The sequence below is a fragment of the Malania oleifera genome, chromosome 1 (assembly GCF_029873635.1).
Source record: "Malania oleifera isolate guangnan ecotype guangnan chromosome 1, ASM2987363v1, whole genome shotgun sequence".
Lineage (NCBI taxonomy): Eukaryota > Viridiplantae > Streptophyta > Magnoliopsida > Santalales > Ximeniaceae > Malania > Malania oleifera.
The window spans coordinates 61,645,086-61,667,719 of record NC_080417.1 but is presented as its reverse complement, the minus strand read 5'-3'; the positions used below and the strand labels follow the sequence as shown (position 1 = coordinate 61,667,719).

At 34.2% G+C, this 22,634-nt stretch overlaps 1 protein-coding gene across 1 annotated transcript; it reads left to right on the top strand.

Moving 5' to 3' along the window:
• Positions 1-8,154: 8,154 nt before the first annotated feature.
• Positions 8,155-19,726, top strand: LOC131166000 (uridylate kinase PUMPKIN, chloroplastic). Its single transcript, XM_058124211.1, has 7 exons — positions 8,155-8,491; positions 16,463-16,610; positions 16,719-16,772; positions 17,218-17,309; positions 18,449-18,675; positions 19,051-19,227; positions 19,344-19,726. The coding sequence occupies exons 1-7, from the start codon at positions 8,289-8,291 to the stop codon at positions 19,451-19,453; spliced, it is 1,011 nt and encodes a 336-aa protein (XP_057980194.1). The 5' UTR covers positions 8,155-8,288; the 3' UTR covers positions 19,454-19,726.
• Positions 19,727-22,634: the final 2,908 nt, after the last annotated feature.

Here is a 22,634-nt window from a genome sequence, read left to right as displayed (position 1 = left end):
AATTTGACAGTATTTCTCTTGTAAATATGACATTTTCCATAGAGATATGCTCTAAACCTAAGTGTTTACAATAAATAGTTCACAATAATTCAACTAGTAATGAATTTTAAAAGTGCACAAGAGTTTCATATAATAAGCATTAACTAATGTAACGTGTTCATGCATCTCATAAACAATATATATAAGAATATAGTTCTATGAAAAATTAGAATGTGATGTTTATGGTTTACATGGCTTCCATAGGACTCTAAAACAACTATAATAATCAAATAATGCAAATGAGTCCATGATTGATAGAATTTTCCCTTAGCATATGCAAAAGTAAATTTAGAGATGAAGTTCAAAGTTCATTTGAAGTTCACTTATTCTTTCAAAAATGTTTTAACATTCAGCACACTATAACCATATGAACATATGGTATATGGCTATGATTATTTTAGGAAAAAGCAAACAAATTTTCGGTAGCATACCGTCTATAAATAGAACATTTCCCAAACCTGCAAGTCACAAAAGCATGCAATTCACAATATTTTTGCATCATACAGATGTTATTTAGATTAAGACATGTAACAACCTAAAAGTATCTACCAGCAGGTAATACACATCACTGCATCAACCATGCAGGTGGCGTTCCAATCAAGCATGCAGTCCTAATGTCCACTACTAGCATGTAGTTCACAAGATATATCAATCCAAGCATGTAATCTAGAAGTTAAATCATCTATTAAACTTATGTTAGATAAGCACAAGGCAATTGTGTGTTGTGCGCAGGAAAAAAATTTGAGTGCGCAAACAATAGAAATTTTGTGTGCCGTATGTACAAAAAAGAATTGTAAGTGTGTTTTGTGTGTTGGCAACATGGAAGTGTTTTGTAAGTAAGAATGCTTAGTGTTAGTTATCTTGTAGTACTTGTGAGGTACATTAGTGTGTGACCATATTTATTGTCTTGTGTGAGTGTCTCGATGTATGTCCAAGTGTAAGGTCTTGGGCACGTATTTTCATCTTGTAAGGATGTCCAGGTCGTAGAATTAAACAAACATAGTACTATATATATATGCAGCTCAACACTAAAACTGCATACCCAAGCAATTATTATTCAATCAGAGGAATTCAACAAGATGTTTGTTACTATCCAAGTGTGAAAAAAAGATGCCACAAATAACTTTAACACATACTGATTCCCACAACTTGTGAAAACTTACAAATCCTTTCTCAATCAGACAACTTTTCAGTTTTGGGAGTGCTTAGATATATACCCATCTCTAGCTGCAATCAAACAAGAATCCTAAATCACAAAAGCAAAATACAAAACTTCAAACCCAAAACAAGAGAACAGAAAATAAAATTCGCAAGGCCTCACTATGGAAAAAAAAAAATAAGGAAGAAGAAGTCTAACTACAGATTCAATCTGAATCATAATGCTCTATTTGGTTGGTCCAAAAAATGTAGAAGACGTCATAGAAAATATAGATCTATAAGAAACAAAAAAGGATTTCCAGAATACATAAACAACTGAACCATATTTAACCTTTGAACTAGTAAACAAAAATTTGATTCCTTAATAAAAAAATTAATAAATACAATCATCACATCAGCCGAGAACGTGATGGCCACTGTATGATAGTATTTTATTTTCTTTCTTCAAAACAAGCAAAAAACTAAGTGCCCGTAGGGAAAAAAAATAGCACATTCATGAATCTTTACTAAGATTGTTCTAAGTACCAAAGAAGATAGTAACCTTTGTCTTCCCCAAATCAACTTCAGAATCCTCGACCTTGATAGTGATGGAGTAGATGATGAGGTCATGGAGGGTGATGAAGGACAATGAAGTCATGGATGACAAAGAAGGATGATGAGGTCGTGGATGGTGGTGCCTGCATCAATGATTCTTTATCTAGTTTACCCGGAGTTTCTTTTCAAAATTGATTTGAAATGCGATAAGCCTGCCCATGTAGACAAAATGAATATTTGCCTTTCATCTGATATGTTGTCTCCTATAGTTAAGGTATGATTTAAATATTAATTTTATTTCTCTTGAATCTTGATGCCCTTCTTGCGGTCATTGCATCCGCTTGCCTTTACCTTAACTATAGGAGACAACCTATCAGATGAAAGACTAAAATTCATTTTTTCTACATGGGCAGACTTATCGCATTTCAAATCAATTTTGAAAAGAAACTCTGGATAAAATAGATAAAGAATAACCATCCACCCCACTATAAGAGTACCTGAACCTCCCAATTCTTACCTCCATGTCCATCATAAACTCCAAAGAATGAAGTGAAGGACCATGACTAGTAGCTTCACGAGAAACATGTAAACCTCTTTGTTAGCCATAAATGAAATTGATCAATATTTTATTAGGCTTCTTTCGACATTTTATGCCTTTATTGGGATGCGAAAATGTGATAAAGTATAAAAATAAAGTCATACATTAGTCCATCAAAAATATAAAATGATGTTACAAGATTAGAATTTTAGAAATATATGTTATAGTTACAAATCAATGACAGCTCTTCAATGTTCTAATATATAGAATCTTTCTCTTAGCTATAAAATTTTACAATGTCAAATTTTTAGATGTCTAAGTTACGCATGTCTATACCAAACTAAATCTCCTAAGAATTTTGTATATTGTCATAGTGCACAACAAGTAGGATACATCGAATTGGACAATCCTTAAAAGAGACATCTTAACGGATCGAGCTTAAATTTAACTTCATTGTTGAAGATTCAAGTTAATATTGACAAAGAAGAAGGGGATATGGAGAGGGAGATGTAACTTACCTCTTATTGTGTAGAAAAAGCACTATATAGGCCATTGATGAATGAAAAATATAGGCCACTGATGAATGCCCGGTGAGATCAAGGGCGTCATTCACCTGGGAACAACGGGAGACTGGGAAAGGGGTTCGATGGGGGTCGCAGCGGGAGACTGGGAAAGGGCATACGTACCAGGACGTCAGTCCGCTAGGGCTCCGACAAAACCTGAGATGTCCGGCGAACAGGACACACCAGGTGAGAGCAGCGGGAGACTAGGAGGCCGAGAGAGGTTCATGGGAGTAGGAAGGGAAGACTGGGAGGTCGAGAGAGGTTCGCGGGAGTAGGAGGGGAAGACTAGGAGGCCGAGAGAGGTTCGCGAGAGCAGGAGGGGAAGAGTACAAGCCAGCTGGGGAGTAGGAGGGGAAAGAGTGGGAAAATATCCCGCGGAAAGGAATAAGGGTTTTTCGGCATTAGTGACGATTTCAAAATCGTCACTACTATTCTCTGTTTAATTTTTTTTTTAAATAACATAGCATTAGTGACTGTCCACAATTCGTCACTAATAATGGCCTAGTAGTGAGGAATTTATAAATTCATCACTAATAAGGGACTAATGGTGACGAATTTATAAATTCGTCATTAATATTTTGAACTTAAAATTTTTTCTTAAAAAAAAAAAAAGAAATATTAGTGACGCATCTAAAAATTCGTCACTATTGGTCCTTATTAGTGACGAATTTACAACATCGTCACTAATACTCTGAATTAAATTTTTATTATTTGTTTTAAAAAAGAAGTATTAGTGACGACTCTCAAATCCGTCACTAATAAGTGACTAATAGTGATGAATTTATAAATTTGCCACTAATACTCTGAACTTAAATTTTTTTATTTTTTTAAAACAGGAAGTAGTAGCGACGGTTCTCGAATCCGTCACTAATAAAGCCCAATAGTGACAAATTTACAAATTCATCACTAATACTCTGAACTTAAATTTTTTTAATTTTTTTAAAAAGGAAGTATTAGTGATGGTTGTCAAATCCGCCACTAATAATAGACCAATAGTGACAAACCTACAAATTCGTCACTAATACTCTGAACTTAAATTTTTTTATTTTCTTAGAAAAATAGTATTGACGGTTATTTAATCGTCACTAATGTTTATCTTTTAGTGACGAATTGAATTCATCACTAATACCCTAGAAATCGTCACTAATATTTTCCTGGGTTAATTTATGCGCAAAAAATGTTTTCACTCGTTATTTTCCAATTTTAGTGACAAACATATTAGTGACGAATTCAATTTCGTCACTAATATGTTCATCACTAAAAACCGGTTTTTTTGTAGTGTGGATATGCTTTTGCTACACTAAAACACATATGGCCACACACTAATAATAATCTATTCTGTCTTACTGAGAAGTGTCTCACTCCAATAATTTTAACATTTTAGGAAATACAAGGAATCAAGGGACTTAGATAGTATTGTTTAAAGTAAGTGCCCGCGAGACCTGATATGAATATAGTGATGCTTTTGTACAACATAGGTTGTAATATTGTTTTGGGGTGATACTTATGTAAATGTGAAGGTTTAGAACTCTAGTATAGTATTTGAGGTTATACGTGTATGTTTCTGCTGCATGTATTTAAATTGAGTTATGAACAGGTGTACCCGGTACCCGACCTTGGGTTCGGGTCGTTATAATTATGGTATCTGAGAAATATGTATGGAGAATAGCACTCCAAGTCCCACCGGGTTCGGGGCGCTACAATTGTGGTATCAAAGCTTGTATTTATTAATATTATTATTTTTAGCATAAAGTCAAATTACAGGTGAGTTAGCAAGCCAAAAAATTGAAGGAGAGCTTAGGCGCAATGGTAAGGTTGTCGCCGTGTGACCTGGAGGTCATGGGTTCAAGGCGTGGAAAAAACCTCTTGCAAAAATGTAAAGGTAAGGTTGCGTACTATAGACCCATTATGGTCTGTCCCTTCCCTGGACCCCACATACGCGGGAGTTTTGTGCACCGGACTGCCCTTTTTCTTTTTAGCAAGCCAAATAATTACACATTTTTTTTATTATTAAACTAGACATCTTAATCAATTCTAAAAAATATACTAAGCTCCAATTTTAATCAAAATTCATTTATAAATAATGATTTATTTTAAAATGAAATATGTAGTAACAAAAATATGGCAAGAGTATTCAACATATTTAGAATGCTTCTAATGCCTAATACTATGTGAATGATGAAGAGGTAAGTGTAAATATGCTTACAACACCTAATGGTGTGTCTATTCAGTTAGTTGCATAGACCATGTCTAATAGAGCATCTAACGTAAAATTGCATCTAGTGGTGCCTCTAAAATGTAAAGAGAGACTGCCTCTAATGATGCATCTAATAAATAGCTAACAAGATATACTTATATCATGCATCTAATGAAACTTCTAATGCAAAGTATTATATGTCTAATGATCAAATTTTTATATGTTTTTCTCCAATCAAATGATCAATTTTATTCTTTGATGTTTTAGAAATCATCATAACTTTTTTAATTTACAAGCATACACACAATTCCAACATTGACTTAGTAAAAAGTTTGAGATATATGCATACATGTTAATCACTGTGTTGTTGCTATTTCATATATCTTATGTCGGGATTGCCTAAAGTGATCCATGGACACATTATTAGGTTTGTAATTGGCTTATTTAAGTTATGGTTGGATATGATAGTTCGATTGGATTGAACACCTGAAGGTATTTGTTGGTTGTGTCATTGATTTAAGTTGTGTCTATTAAATTTAGACAAGATTTGTTCATATGTAGTTTGCACGATTTGTTATTTTCTATGTAAAATATAGTGAAAATGCTCAGTAAATTACTAAGGGAAGAGATGTAGGTCGGTTAATTGAATGACTATAGACCACTATATAATGTTAAATTAATAACATGATAAACAACTCGATAAGCAAATTACAACTGCCAGATTTTTACCTTTTTGGAAGGAGATATTTGTCTCCACATGTACAAAGAAAAAAAAACTATTTTCAATTTTTCATAGGAAACAACATTGTCAAATATAATGATTTTTTTCCCAAATTATATTTTTTAAAAAAAATATATATATATTAAATAATACATTTTTTTGAAAAAATAATTCTCGAAATGACTCTGACGTAATCTCGCTACTTGGTTCAACGAGATTTGTTTAAATCTCGCTGGACCAAGTAGCAAGATTTAGTTGGGAAAATTGAACGCACGACAAATCTCACTAGTTCATTTAGTGAAATTTGCTTCGGAATAACTCATCCATCCACCATTGATAGCTGACACATGCATAGATATGAACTTGACTACCTTTTTTATGCGATGCTCCCTATGCCATTACAAAGGCTACTCGGTTAGCTAGCTGCAGCCCACCCTTCAATTCAATTCTTCTTCTTCCACCTCCCTGTCCCTATAAGCCTGTAACCCTATCTTTGTAGGGTTGATCCCCCTCATTAATGTAGGCATGCAGTAGTTGAGGCAACTCATCCATCCCATTCGTCCATGTTAAAAAATTGTAAAATGCAAAAAGTGCAAAGAGAGCTATTAGAGCATAAGGGACGAAGAGGGTGATGCATGGATGCATGCTTGGATTTTAAGTTCCTGCAACCCAAGTCAAACCCTCCCAACCCCTATTAGGCTGTTCAGTTGGTGCATGCCTCTCAATCCACCCATACACATTTTAATTATTTGACACCCCACCCCCCAATACTCACTTCTATATAAATATACATAGTCTCGTCTTATGTAACCAGTTATTTCACTCTAATTTATTTATATAATTAAAATAAAATTTTATTTTCAAAAGTATTTATATATAAAAGAAAGATACAACGGAAAATGAGCTTCCTCCTCCTTTTCCTTTCCTTTCCTTTCCATTACTAAAATCCTTAATCCAAATACACCGTTAAGGTGTAAAATACTTTTTTAGAAAATACTTCATTTAAAAAAAAAACTAATGCATGGCATTTATCCTTTGTGCTGGAAAATTTAAAAAATGGTTTGTTTAATTCATCTAAACCTTTTCTCTCAAAATCGTATTTCCATTTTCTCAAATCTTCATTTTTGTTTTCAATTTTTTTCTTCCGTCTTCAAAGCCATATTACTATTTTTCAAGCATTTCAATATCATTTTAATTTTCTTTATTCAAGCATTTAATTTTTCTTAAAAAACATAATTTGATTCTTGTAAAACATTTACTTTAAATTTCATTATAACATATTTAGCATTATAGACAAGTAAATTAATTCATAAGACTTGATATAATTTAAATTACACCATAACAAAGGAGGAATTATTCCATTTAATTGCATTTTTTTAATTTAAAAATTCTTTTTAATAATTAGTTGTAATTCATAAAAAATAGGGATAAAGATATGTACAACCTATGCTTTTTTTTTTTCTCTCTTCTTATTGATGATCCCTTAGATTATGGAATCAATAATATCATATTGGATTAATAAAGGACGTGCTTCAAATCAAATATAGTATCATTTAGAATATCCAATCAATTAAAGTAAACAAGAAATGATTTTGTAAAAAACTTTATTTTAAAAGATAGATTAAAAAAATGTATCCTTATGAACATCTCTATCTTTTTCAAAAATATTTAAAAATATTTTTAAGGGTAAAAAGTTCAAAAAAATATTTTGGTCAGTTGAACTTCAACAATTGGTATGTTTCCCACAAGCCTTTTAACATTAATAGTTTTACAAGTTAAATTTGAGTTCCATAATTTTTAATTAGTAGTTTGTAAAATTAATTAAATTTTCATTATTTTATTATTTTTATATTTTATAAAATAATTTAATATATTAAGTTATACAAATTTAATATTATTTTATAAATGAAGCAGTATTTAACATGCATCCATCCTTCATCCCCTTCTTCCCTTATGCTCTAGTAGTTTTCTTTGCACTTTTTGCGTTTTACAATCTTTTAACATGGACGGATGGAAGAAGAGTAGCCTCAGCTACTGTATGCCTACATTAGTGAGGGGTGGATTGAATTGAAGGGTGGAGCCAGCAGCTAGCTGGCTGCTGCCAGCTACTTACTAGCCAAGTAGCCTTTGTAATGGCATGTGTTAGCTGTCAAGGACAGGTGAAAGAGCTATTTTTAAGAAAATTAATTATCAAGATTTGTTAGGCCATTAATTTTTCAACTAAATTTTTCTATTTGATCCAGTGAGATTTAAGCAAATATCGCTGAACCAAGTAACGAGATCACATCAGAATTATTTTGAAAATTATTTTTTTTTAAAAATTATTTAATATGTTTAAAAAAAAAGAAAATAAATCGGGAAAAAACTTCAAATATAATTATAAGAAATAAAAAAAGAAAAATAAAAAAATATCTTCTTTATGTATATATAGAAGTAGAGCATCCAATAAATACAAAGCCGACGGGCGGGGGCGTTATACTACTAGCTCTAGCTAAGACGCTTTCCATAGTTTCTCGTGACCATCTGTTTTAGTTTCCGATGGCAATCCCCTCTTCCTCCATTTGCGCTGCCTCAGTCAGTATCATCTCCTCTTCATCATGTTCACAATTGCCATCCCTGAGTTCTTTCATACCCAGCAGCCGTCGTAGTTCGATGATAAACTTTCAGAACACGCATGGACGTTTGGCGATTAATTGTTCTTCGTCTGAAATGGGTCCAACCTCAGACCCCACGAATTCCAGGTAACAATGCCGGGCGATTTCTCTCAGGTTCTCGCACCATTGTTTGTTTTTGAACGTTGAAATGTGTTGTGGGCCCAGGGTGTTTGTGAAAATGTCTGTTTGGAATAGTTGGGATTGAAATTGGCGTTGATGTTTGTGTCTTTTTAGCTTTTATTTTCAAGAATTTAATTGAAGGGATTCTATGAATTTTGTGGGAATATTTGATATTAGCTTTACGCTTGTTTGCATCCTATTGACATTTCAATTTTGAATCATTGATGCTTTAATTCTTCGTAATGTTGATAATTAAGCGTGTGCAATAATGAACAGGTCTTGGGTCTTTCAAAACTAACAATATTTTTTTGGGTGATTTATCAATGACAAGCTCTGCAAGGGTGCATAATATGGTGCACGCTTGATAAGGTTTGTGAATGTTTTTGGCTTGCGCGGGATCATTGAGCTAGATGTTTTTATCTTAAGGCAGTTTCACCCTATTATTGGAGCAGGCAATCTCAGCTACTGTTTGATCTTAAGTGAATGCTATGGGCTACTGAGATACATGAAACTGGATGCTTAGAGATAGTTTTGCCTTAAACAGAGAAGCAGGCTATGAGTTTGTTGTCCATGTCTCATTCTCACCCTGCTGGTGCAGTGCTAGACGATTCATTGTTGGCTTGAAGTACACAGTCAAACTCCAGTGAAAAGATTCTTGTGTTTTATGAATTGTACCTAGGGCTTTAAACTGATTTCATGCAGTTAAGGAAGGTATAAGGTTAGCAGTTTCCATTTCAAGATCATGTAGGAGAAACATGAAAATTGTGGTGGTTTTGGTTATGGCTATCCTCATACTAAAAATGATAATGAAAATGTTGAAATTGTTGCTCGGAAATCTGTTTTGTAGTTTTTGCTTGAGTTGTGAGGGAGAGGAAAGGAAAATGCCTATGGGTGATTTCTTTATAGGTTTGTTTAAGTTATTTTTTTCCATCTTCCTTTCATTCTAAGATTATACAGAGGATAAAAGGGCTCTGGGAAGGAATCCGTTTTTAGAAGGCAGACAAGAGGGGAGTGAGGGCTTTAGTTTTGCACTAATAAGATCTGTACAGCCCTTTAGATTGTTTAGATTGCTGAACTTTTGCCCTGTTTGAAGCAGTAAGTGGGAACTATGGTCCGTGTCCTTACTATACTACTTGCCTGGAGTGGGGAAGAGTGCTGTCATTGTAATTTAGTAAGTCATTTGTAGTCGTAATGGACATTATGGTTCATAATATGGTAGTCTCTTAGGTTTCTTTCTCCCTTTTTGCTTTGGTTCTTCTCCAGTGAGTAAGCCAGGGTACAGGCTAATTCTGTCCCTCTGTCTCACTATAACATGTACAGGCTAATTCTGTCCCTCTGTCTCACTATAACATGGTTTATATATGGTCTTTCTGTTACCAACTTTGTAATGATGAAAAGCCAGCCCCATTTGGATTAAGCTCCATCCAGCAGAAGTCAAATTTTGTTTTTGCAAGGAATCCTATAAAAAAATAATAATGCAGTTATTATTACATTCATGAAGTGGTTATTCAACTATTGTTAATGGCCTTGACAAGCCGAGCAGTGAATAGTGTTACGGTCTAAGACTTATTGCTATTTTGATGGCGGCATGGTGCAGTATGAAACTACAATCTAATGTAAAATACTTTTTTTCCTTTTGTTTCCCTTCGTTTTCTTTTTTCTTTTTAAATGTGGCATTATGCTAAAAGCTAATGTCACCAAATTTTTTATTTTTTCACTTGGTGTCCTCCAACAGAAAGTATGACTGTAGTGGTAGCATCCACTCAAGTACGAGCCCCTTGATTAATTTAATGGTTTTGCTTCCTATGGTATTAATTTTTGTTACTTGAGATGGTTACTTATAATAAGTAGTGAGATAGTCACTTGAAAATGCTAACACCTTACTGGATGACAAATTGATAGGATAGTTCCAACACATGGTACATATTTGTTTTGGACTGCTAAATCTATCCAACCAAAATTTTAATTTCAATAGTTCTCACGTAATATATTTTTTATTAGTTAAAGTGGAGAATTATTACATTATAATTCTATTTTCAGTCATGATTAGTTGATTGCACAAAATAAAATCACTTCTAGATTTAAAAACACATGAGTACCATTACATATTTTCACTAGTATATCTATATTTACTAGTATAACCCCAACATTCCGCAATTATGAGCATGTGCTGTACTGCAATCCCCTTCTTGTTCCATGGACTAGAACATTTAGTGCTCTAGGTAACATTAAGTATTTATATGACTTATTAGTACTTGTAACATCAAGTAACATTGGTAATTACTTCATTGACAAATGTGACTAGTACTTGTATGGTTGGTGTAGTCTCATGGGCAGTAATGCGCTAGTTGCATTTGGTTTATCAGTTTATGTCCATGCTTAAGAGAGATTATGAAAGAATGGAGTTTTGAGTAGACAGAACATTGATTTCTTGATGCTGTGATGTCTTCTATTGTTTGCCTGGACACCTACTCTGTAATCTTGCTGGTGCAAATTCTATTTGTGGCTAAGCTTGGGCCTTCACATTCTTTAATTATTAATTGTTCTTCCTAGGCATGTTAAATGGGCGGGTATGTGTGATGTGTCAAAAAGGGTTGTCAGAATGGGTGGGTTCATTCATGACATATATGGCCATTTATATGGAATGGATTCACTCATTTGTGTCATTACCCATTTAAAATTGTTTCAACCTGCTTACCCATTTAAATCAAAAACTTTCTCATAATGTTCCCATGTACGCCATCTCCCTACTTGATTTCTTTTTATGTTATGCTGTTGCGGATGCTGCCAAAGATGGCACTGGGAGACATGTGAGGCAGCAGCGAGAATGATTTTTAGATTTCCAATGGTTGCTGGTGGAGAAGGTTCTAGTAGGGAATATGATATATATGGATACACAAGAGGTTCTAAATTCTTTCTTCTTTTTTTCTATTTTTATTTTCAACAGGTTTGTTGGTGTGTTGTTCTGTTTGGGTAGATTATGCCTCTGCATGTTTTCTGAGAAAGTAGGAAAAGGTTTTCTTTTCCCCTGTTTTTTTTAGGAGGGGAAGGCTTGGATGAACTAGAGGTGTTGTAATCAATCCAGTATCCCATATTGACCTTAGACAAATTGGCTTGGGTACTGATTTAATACTATCAATGCTATCTGTCATGTATGAGTGACCTACTTACTAAATGGGTTGCAGCAGGTTGATCCTGCATCCAGTATCCACCTAGCTACCATCCTATGTATGCCTCAGGTGGACTCTGAATCTTTTGTTTTATAAAAGTCCACAGTTTATTTTTTTCATACCTTTTGATTCCTCTTTTGAAATTGGTGAATATAAGTAGATCTTATAGGTTTTTTTTTTTTTTTCATTCAATTAGAAAGGAGTTATTAACTACTTTGGATTTTTATATTGATGGTTCTCTATAGATTGAGCTGGGAAGGCAAATCTTGTTATGATGTTATATATAATTATGATGTGTGTAGTTTCATGATGGATTGTCTTTAAGAATTGTTTGAACATGATCCTAATAAAATAATGTGTTATTGTGTAAATAAATCTCCAATATAAGAGTAGGGAGTAACAATTTAGAACGTGTTTTGACCAAATATCATTCTGATTTTTGACACAATTTTTTATTTTTTTTACTAGATGATGTAAGCTGATCTCAAAAAGAAGAAAATCGAAAGAGTTGTTTGTGTCAGGTGTCTGAGCAGTAGATCACAACCTGTTTAAGCATTATTTTTGTAAACTGAATAGATCATATGGAAAAATAGAGGGGGTGCTGGTAAAGAGCTAATTTAAATTGTGAATTATTTCTCGATATTGAAAGTTAGAAGCTCAATGAATAACTGGAACCTATTCAAGGCAGCTTGGATGTTTGTGTTCATGCACTTTTAGGAGTTCCTTTGACTGATTCCCAGAGAGTTTGGAAAACAGTTGCTTTATTTATTTATTTTTTATTTTTCATTCATTTTTTCTAAGTGGATATCTTGACCTCTTCCTTGCATTTCCGCCTTTCCTTTCTTAATGAAGTTCTTTGACTGAACATATTGTTCAAGGCAACTTTGGAAATTGTATTCTTGGGAAATCTGGTGAAATATTAGTAGTTTGTTTGAATTTCTTCCTCAATCTTAACCTTTGTGCTTGGGAGCCTGCACTCTTATTTGTGTGACTGCTCCTTTCTTTACCCCATTGTTATCGATAAATTAATATTTCTCATCTTTTGATGGAAAAAAGGGAAATAAAATAGATTGTTTATTGTGTAGTTTGGGGAAAACTTGTTGCCTCTCTTCGGTTAGAAATATCACTTTGCAAGGAAATTATATGTTTACTTGGAAGATTTCCCACTTATCTAAACAAAATCATGGCATAACAAGAAAATCTTTTCCTCTTTTAAGATTGTGATCTATCTCAATGTTAACTATAGACAATTTCCAACTTGCACTAACCTAAATAGATGACAGTAGTTTTTATTTTTCTATAACAAGTGGATGTGTATTATGAAAAAAGAAATTCCATTCTCCAACGGGGCATAAATCTTATCTTCACCAAGAGTGGCACTTTTCCAGCAGCACATGTCTCTCTCTTCACCTCATGTCACCTTCTCAGTTCAGATGTCTCTTCCAAAGGGGATTTGACAATGATGCTGCCAGTATTATGTTAGTGAGAGTAAACTTTGGGATGAATTATAGCAGTCAGGAACGAGGTTTCTTATTTGACATTTATATATCCATTTAGGGTGCTTTTGGTTACCCAAGGAAATTGAGTTCATTGCAATTATCTGTTCTATACAAAATCATTCTCATAATACACACAGACAGAAATGCACACGCCCACCATGTTTGTGTGTTTGTACAGTATAATAGTAGGACCAAGTGTTTGCCCTTGGACCAAAGTTATTGTTGGTATTGAGAATGCTACACAAATCCCCTAATTTAATGTTTGCTACATAGGAATGGTATAGAATCGAACGAAATGGAATCAAATTTATCACTTGATTTCTTCATTTTCTCCTTTCAAAATTTCATCCTGTTTCACTCCTACCCTATCTCACTCCACAAACCAAATGTGACATGAGAGTATAGCAGCCCAAGCACCCCATTTTGATTCTGACTTAACCCACACCTAAGGCCTTTTCTGTGCAGGTAGACTGCTGCCATACTTTGGCCAACAATCTTCACCCCCTTCGTCTTTATTAATGCAAAGCTCTACTTAGGGTTGGGCACTTGCCGTTGCACCACCAAAAGCTTATGCCTCAGAGTGAAAGTGCTACTCAAATCATAGAATAGCTGAAGCACTGCATTTTGATTCTGGCATGGCCCACACCCTAGGCCTTCATCACATGTGCTAATTGCTGCCACACCTCAGCTAACAATAACTAATGTGTCATCAGAGAGAATGATGCCCATTTATTAACAAATAGCAGAAATTGAAATGTCTAACATTAGATGTGAATCTTAATACTTATCATAATTCATTTGGCCCCTGTCAAAGTGGGACTCTGAATGATTGTTCCAAAATGCTGATAAATTTTTTTTTTTGTGCCCAAAATATTGATCATTAGCTATTATGGATGTATCTCAATACATTGATCATTATGTGTTATGAATGCACTACTCAATGGTCCAAACTCCAAAGAAATATATGGGAAGATGCGTTGATTTCACGATGATTTATACAAAGATGTGGACTTTCAAATTGTATATAAAACACAGTGGAGTGATTCCACATTCGTCAGGTGCAAACGATTGCATTTAATGTAGCTCATTTAGTGTTAGGTAAGCAAGGGCTTGCAAGAGGTGGTATCTTTACTTATAAACAAGTAGTTTCCTCCTTATCTTAGTGATTGGACAATGTTTTTTTCCTGTGGTGAACATAACTAATTCATTTGTTTGTCCTTTAGATGTTTTGAATAATCTTCATCTTCTTTTAGGGTTACCTATGTCATGATTATGTGAACTTTAATCTTGAGTTTTTTAAATAGCAGCCACAACACAACGGATTTCTGGGATCTTGATACCATGAAGTGGTGGGAATAAAACTTGTCCATAGCCACTACAGGGTTGCTAGGGACATTACAGGACTCTTGTGCAATAAAAATGTTTTTCCCCTTAACTTTTTGTTTTTTTTTTCTCCCATTTTCGTCTCCTACACCAATCCCAATTGGCTATGTGAAGAGTAGGGAAGGAGAAAATGCGGTGGCTGCTATAGCCATTACAAGACTATTGTAGTACTAATTTTAAAAATTTTAAATTGTACTTTTTCTTCTCTTTTTCTCTTATTTGTTTTTTTTTTTTTTCCCTGCATCAATCCTAATTGGCCATGTGAAGAGAATGGGAGGAGAATGAGGATGATATTAATGCACAATTATTTGTTTTTTGCATTGTTTTTAAAAATATGTGATCAAGGCTTCTCCCATGATAAGGCATGCCTAAAATGGCCTAAGGTGTAGTCTGAGCCAAACTCTCAAAAGGCAAGTGCATAATGCAGTGAGGCTTATGCAGTTGAACATAATGTGCTTCTTTTATGCTTTTATGGTTGAGGCTTTCATTTTAAGTCAAATCTTGTTTTAAACTAGCAAAATTGAAGCACATGTATGTAAGAAAGGACTAAGGAATGCTCTAATATGAGTAAATCTGTAAAATTTTGAACCAAAATTTTGAAAGTTGCATCTTGGGTCAAACACAGTTTAAACTTTGTAATGTTATGATTATTTCTTAGCATGGTTTGCTTGAATGATTTTAAGTTGATATGCTTAGAATGAACAAAAAGCAATTACCATTCATTTAAAAAATATATATATATTTATAACTCTTCTGTTTTTTTTTTTTTGTCTTCCCTATAGATATGTAATTTATTTATTTTAAAAAATAAAATTCCCAAAAGGTTATGCCTTTATGCCCTAAGGCTTACACCCTGCCTTATAAGGATTAAAATGCCTTGCATTACACCTTGGGCTTAAAAAAAAGAAAAAGAAAACACACACATACACACACACTTACATATTGTAATACTTGCAAGAGGTGCATTAGTTGACAATTTGATCTTAACAACTCTTTGCTTCACAAATTTTATTTTATTTATTTGTTAATAGTAATACTTTGGCATCTCTTTTCTATTTTATTTTTTCAATTTCAATCTTTGTTTCTTTTCTAGTTCCTAAAATTTTCAACTTATTAGTAATTTATTTCTAGTTCGTAATTTTTTTATTTTGATAAATTTTCAATAATAAGCTTTATTATTATGTTATAAGTTTTACGGCATAGGTTATCTAATATAACCATTTAAATTAATGGCAGAATTGGTAAAAATTTCTTAATTTTTTTTCTTTAACCAACAAAAACGTGGACCTTGTATAATTAATTTTTCATATGTATTGCATTTGAGATATTAACGTTGTGTCTATAATACATACCGTAACTATTCTTTTTCGTTAATTTATTTATCATACACTTGCCTTGTCATGTGAGCTACTTATCAACTTATTTTATATGATTAGTTAATTACCTGTTTATATATATTGTCACAAAGTACTGAAGACTGAAGAGTGAAAGAAAGAAATATGATTTCTCCTCCAATAACATTTCAAAACCAATGTGAAATTTATGCATGCTTACTAAAAAAATGTTAGTAGCCTGGTGGGTTGAACCAAAGACTCAAAAACACATGAAAAAATCCTAGTAGTAATAGCCAGGGGCTCAAAACATGCAAGTCTGCTTGAATATATGAGGTTGTGCATGCTTTGAAAAATATTCAGTTCTTTTGCTGGTTTCTGCTATGTAACATCTGCTGTTCCTATTTGCTACTACACAAATTTGCTTTTCCCAATGCTATTATCTACAGTTGCATAAAACCACAGATTATTATTTTGCATATTTTCCTACACTGTTTCTGTACTTCAGATTTAGAGAGTTTGCATGTCCCTTGCTTTGACGTTATTGTTCAACAGGCAACCTCAGGTGTCTTCCCTAACTTCCTTAGGCATTGCAATGAATGAACCCGGCATGTCCAAATCATCATATAAATGGCAAAGGGTATTGCTTAAAGTTAGCGGAGAAGCACTTGCAGGAGATCGCACACAAAATATTGATCCAAAGGTTGGAATTTAAAGGACAATTCAACCTGCTATTTAGTATCTTTCTCATAGTTTGTTGTTTTTTGTTCACTTATGATGTTTGAAAAGAGATGGTCATGTTACATTGTAGATTACCATGTCGATTGCAAGGGAGGTTGCATCTGTGACTCGGCTTGGCATTGAGGTAAGTCTTGATCTAATTTACGCATTATTTTCCTAAAATATTTTTTCTGCTTGTTTTTTCATACCATTTTGACAATTAGTTATATATTTTTGCTGATTATAAAAGCAGTAACAATTCATGACTTAAGATCTACTCATTGCTGTGAATATGTTAGACACTGGTAATTCTTGAAAAGTTATTCAAATAATTTGAGTTCAATTATAAATTTTATAATGCTAAAAATGGTTTGCCCTAGGAAGGAAGTGCGTATATTTCTTCAAATGATATAGTAATATTGGAACTCAAAGAAAAGTTGCTGTAGTTTTTTGGATGCTGCATAGTTCATGATGTTCTTTAAATCGTGTTTTGAGAACATTGGAGTTGAACTTGCAAACCTATAAAACCAGAGGCTTCATAGTTAGCTTTGAAAGGATTATCTCTGAATTATGATTAGCAAAATTTTCAGGTTGCAATTGTCGTTGGCGGGGGAAATATTTTCCGTGGATCCTCCTGGGTTGGAAGTAGTTGTCTGGACCGTTCATCTGCTGACCACATTGGGTATATTGTTTTCTTGGATTTTATTTATCGTATAGCTATTCTAGGAATTCTTTTGGCCCTTTTCAGTTTTATGATTACTGGAAGGCATACTTTTTATTGATTTGCAAATGATTTGGCAATGCAAATTTATTGATACACTCAATACAAAAGACTCAAAAGGCTTTTTTTTTTGGTTGCATGAGAAGGTTGGCGCGCGCGCACGGGGGGGTGGGGGGTGATGAAAAATACTATCCTTGAGGCTTCAAGAAACACTAAGGCCCTTAAAGATTTCATAAAGACAAGGACCCCCTGATTTATTGGTATACCCAACAGAAAGCCCTCTGAGCTATTGAAAAGTAATGCAAACCCCACCTTAGAATTGCATTGTTTCCTTTAATCCTTTCCCCTGCTAAGAATTACACTGTTTGTTTTTTTATGCCTAAACGACACTACTAAAAATATATGGTAAGTTTGAGTTTGATCAAAAGTAGGTATATTATCCATGCCGGACACACAAACCTTGGGTATGGACCACCCAAAAGGGTGATGGGGGTAGGAATTTGGTGGGAAATGTGAAGCTGGCATAGACTACCAGAGATAACAAACTGGTGATGCAAGGATTTGTTGATGCTTGTTCGACTTGCAATATAAAATTTGAAACTGAAGATAAAAAAAATACTATTTTGATTTACCCTTCCACAACCCCTCCTCCCCTGCCAAAAAGCTCGCCCAAAGCTTAAGATGATCGTTATATGAAAACAGAGCTAAGATACTTATGCATCTTAATCCATATGCTATGCATATTCTTTTTGCTGAGCTGTGCTTAAATGTTTTCCCTTCCTAATGGATTTGTGATTGTTCTTAATGTTTAGAGTATGTAAGACTAGAATTTTTATTTTACGCTGCATTTGGGAGCATAAATTTCAGATCTTGGATTTGGATTTGAGTGGATGTTGACCAATTTTAATACAATTTTATATTACACCTTATCCAAATCCAAGGCTTTTTGGAACATAAGGTTAGAGTTCTCCCAAGTTAATTGTTTGACACCCAGTATCATCTATATGTAGTTATCATTGAAAGCTGCTGTATTTGTAATACATGCCAGACCTAGTTTTTAAATGGCATTCCACAGCTGTAACCGGATTCTAATTGCATAGGATGTTGGCAACTGTTATGAATGCTATATTCCTGCAAGCAACAATGGAAAGTATTGGCATTCCGACACGGGTCCAGACTGCATTTCGCATGTCTGAAGTTGCTGAACCATATATACGTAGAAGGGCCATCAGGCATTTGGAGAAAGGAAGGGTTGTGATTTTTGCTGCTGGAACTGGAAATCCATTTTTCACCACCGATACCGCTGCAGCTCTTCGTTGTGCGGAAAGTAAGCCATGCTACCTTTGGTCTTTATTCATGGTAAAAGTGGAGTTAGTTCCACCATTGAAGTAGTATGTCCTTCCAAACCAGGAGGTTGAGTTCCCAGTGCACTCATTTATTCGCAATGAACATATGAAGCCCTAACAGAGTCAACTAATTCATTGATTGTAGCTAAACATCCAGGATCATTTCCCATTATCTGTCTCTCACCTTCATCCTCTTCTTCTCCATATGACCTGCTGCTTTATGGTTATTATTGATGCTTTTCTCATCCAATCCAAAAATTCACAGATTTTCTGGCAGCAAATAGTGTTCCCCAATACCGAATTCTCTTGGCTGTGAAAAGTTTGAGCTAATACTTGCTTTATGATTGTTGATCCAGTAAATGCAGAGGTGGTGTTAAAAGCTACAAATGTTGATGGGGTTTATGATGGTGACCCCAGGCGTAACCCAAATGCTCATCTGCTTGATACTTTGAGTTATCATGACGTGACGTCCAGAGATCTCTCCGTGATGGATATGACTGCCATTACATTGTGCCAAGAAAACAATATTCCGGGTACAACCCAGTAACTTGCAGTTTGTGTTGTTTAATGCTGTTGCCTTGGTATTACAGAGTTTGGTACTTTTTGATGGCTGCATGGAGGATTTACACCATATTTTTCCTGGATGCAGTCGTTGTCTTCAACTTGACGAAACCAGGTAATATCTCAAGAGCAATTATGGGAGAGAGGGTTGGCACTTTGATTGGAAGGACATGCAGTTTAGCTGCGGCAAGGACATGAACCAGATGGCGAAACCACCATAAAGATTGGTCGTGGTTCTAATGGGCTTTCAGATTGAATTTGAGGGTATATGTGAAAAAACAAATATTAAGTCAAAAAGCATGTCATTTCAGTCAAAGCTAGTTCTCTATTTGATCTTTTTAGTTTAGTTTAGTTTAGTTTTTTATTTTTTATTTTTTATTTTATTTTTTTGTGTGCTACACATCTTTGCCATTGATGTCAATTGAAATTAAATACATAAAATGGTATGGAGGGGTACATTGTTGGGAGGTCTCTTGCTTTGAGCACCCTTTTTGAGGTGGAATTCTTCTTAGTCTTTGTTGGATCTAAATTGTGGATGAGAAAGGAAGCTAATGAAAAGATAGCTAATTCTGGTGGTTATAAAAATTGCTCGTCTTTTCTTGTCAAAAACTTGTTAGAAAGAAAAAATGCAGATCTTGAGTAATTGGCTAAAGAAGTTATCAAGTGGATGAAAGTTTATAATAAGCACAATGGATATGCTATTTTAAAAAATGTTAATAATTAGTTGACATTTAAATAATAACGACCAATAATGTAATTTGACTTTACAAACGAAAAGATGAGAGGCGAACTTCTAATTTCTTATCGATGCTGTCCTTTTTAATATTTTTTAAACCCAATGAGACTTCATTTTCTATTCTCTTTTATTTATTTATTTGGTCTAAATTGCATTTTCAAAAGTTTGCAAAGCTCTCCCCTTCCACACACCTTTTTTTGTAAAGTACTTTTTAGTTAGTCTAAGTTGGTGGTGGTTCGACATCTTTCCTATCTAAAATTTGTAATTTTACCACTTTTATGATACCAACTTTGTAACCTTCAATCCTAATCAATTGGGTTGAATTTGCCTTAGGATCTTATAGTGTTGTCCATTTTATTTCAACACCGTATGTCCAACTTCTATATCTCTCACTCTTAACTTTCTTCTTAATGATGTGACCCTCCTTGGTACCCCTAAATGTGGTGCAATTAATCATAACTATTTTATTTTCGATGTTCTTTTTCAAGTTGACTGTCGGGATCACTTTTCAAGACGGGGCTTTCACCTTGTCAAGTGGCATCGCCTCCTTTCAATAAATTAGTCCGTACAATTTTTGCCAAGTCAATCTTATATATCTTTTTTATTTCCTCAAAGCAAAGGGTAACATACGTTGATGAAACCTTTTTTGCAAAATGGTTTTGACATTCTTATTTGTAGTTTTTGCACCCATATTGGTCTACGTTGCAAAAGGGAACAATAGCTATTGAATATGGTAATTTTGCAAAACCTATTATGTGTGACTCATTATTTGAGATGATTTCATCAAATGGATCTAATAGCATGATGTTGGTCAATAAGAGCCCCCACTACGAAAAAAAGAAAAAGAAAAGGCACTATTAGTATCCACCAAAACCTTCAGTAATATTCTAGAATTGTCACTAAGTAATTGTTAGTGATGAACATTTCTATGTTAAAAGTTAGTCACCAATAAAGCTATCACTAATAATTATTGGTGACGAATATGGACATTCCTCACTAAAAGTTTGCTATTAGTGACATATAAGAGATTGTCACTAATTATAGATTAATAGTGATCAACTTATATCGGTCACTTAAGGCTATATTATTATTGACAGTTTGACAAGCATCACTAATAGTGTACTTTTAGTCGCCAATGTAAAATTCTCGCTAATACTAAATTTTTAGTGATGCATGCTCATGAGTCACTATTTATCAAATGTGTTAATGGCGAAGTGAGTCCATCATGATGTAGGATAGGTATGGGTGACCTAGTTCTACTGATAACCCTCAAGCCAGCACATACACTTTAAACACTTTAAATTAATAATTTAATCAACCAAACGTAAACAATATGAACTAAGCTATGATTCACATGTTTCAAGGATTTTGAAAAGGTGTATAATTCTTCTAGAAATTAAATTCCAATTGTTCATTAAAAAAAGAATCAAGTTGTATGTTGAAAAGATGCTATTTCAAAACTTTAATAATGTAAGTTCTATGTTAGCACAACAATATTCCCACAATTGATATGAGCAAGTGATAATAACATTGAAAATAAAAGTTCAAGGTGACTTCAATTGCCTGAACTTTAAGGTTCAGTCGCATGAAGAATTTAGAAGCAAAATTCATGACTAGCAGTAGTGGTTCAGTCGATTGAACCTATGTCTTCAGTCGCCTGAACACCCATAATTTTTGAATAAAATGTAGGAATTCAAGGGCTGTTTAAACAAGGGTTGCTTGAGTTCAAGTAAGAGCTTACAATCAAATAAGGGCTGAAGGAAAATAATGGTTTTACCAAAAGAAATCATTGGATGACTTGATACTATTCACCACAAGCTTAAATCATGTAGGAAAATCCTTGGAACAAGTTGTTAACACAATGATAGAAGTGGAACTGCTGTGTGTATATAAATGTGGCCATGTGGGGGTAAGAGGTAGGATGGTGATAGTGCTGGATAGGGTGGTCTCTTACCACGTGATCTCGAGAGAGAACGCCTGTAGCCTCACACTGCGCAATCAAAATGATTGGACAAGCTTAAGCTTTAGCAAAGAAATTCTTCTCAATATTCAATATCAATCTCTCTTTGCAGAATTCTTACAATGATTCAAAATATAAAGACATAGCATAGGGGGATGCTACATTAACAAACTCACACAACTCTCAAAGGCATGGGGAACAAAGCATGGGCAACACACATGGGGAAACAAAGCAATTAAACTCTACACTTATTTATAACACAAGAACTATTATCACTACTTACTAAGCACACATGCAAGCTTAGTTGTCCTGCATTTTTACAAATTAAATGTAGGACTCAAGCATGTGCCAAAAGAGAAGTTCAAAACCATGTAGGGCTCATGAAGCATAGTCGTGTGGGGTTCACATGGCCGTGTGGGGCCCACATGGGTCTTGGACTTAAACTTGCATCAATATATCAATTGGAGATCTTCATGCACGGAAAGTCTTCAAGTAGTCATCAAATAACTCCATGCATACCTGCAAAATAATTTGTATGATTGTGGACATCGAGAGGTCATCCATGTGTCACCATACCTGCAAAGGAAATGGGTAAGACACGTTGATCCCCATCATCTCTCCTGGGCATAAAAAAATTCTTCTCCGAAAAATGAGAAGTGATGTATTGGGAAGACAACTCCGGG

Bases quoted from the DNA above. Each gene is read 5' to 3' on its own strand.
- LOC131166000 (XM_058124211.1), top strand. From the start codon at position 8,289: ATGGCAATCCCCTCTTCCTCCATTTGCGCTGCCTCAGTCAGTATCATC. The intron at 16,611-16,718 runs GTTGGAATTTAA...GTTACATTGTAG, and splicing joins CACAAAATATTGATCCAAAG to ATTACCATGTCGATTGCAAG. The intron at 17,310-18,448 runs GTATATTGTTTT...CTAATTGCATAG, and splicing joins TCATCTGCTGACCACATTGG to GATGTTGGCAACTGTTATGA.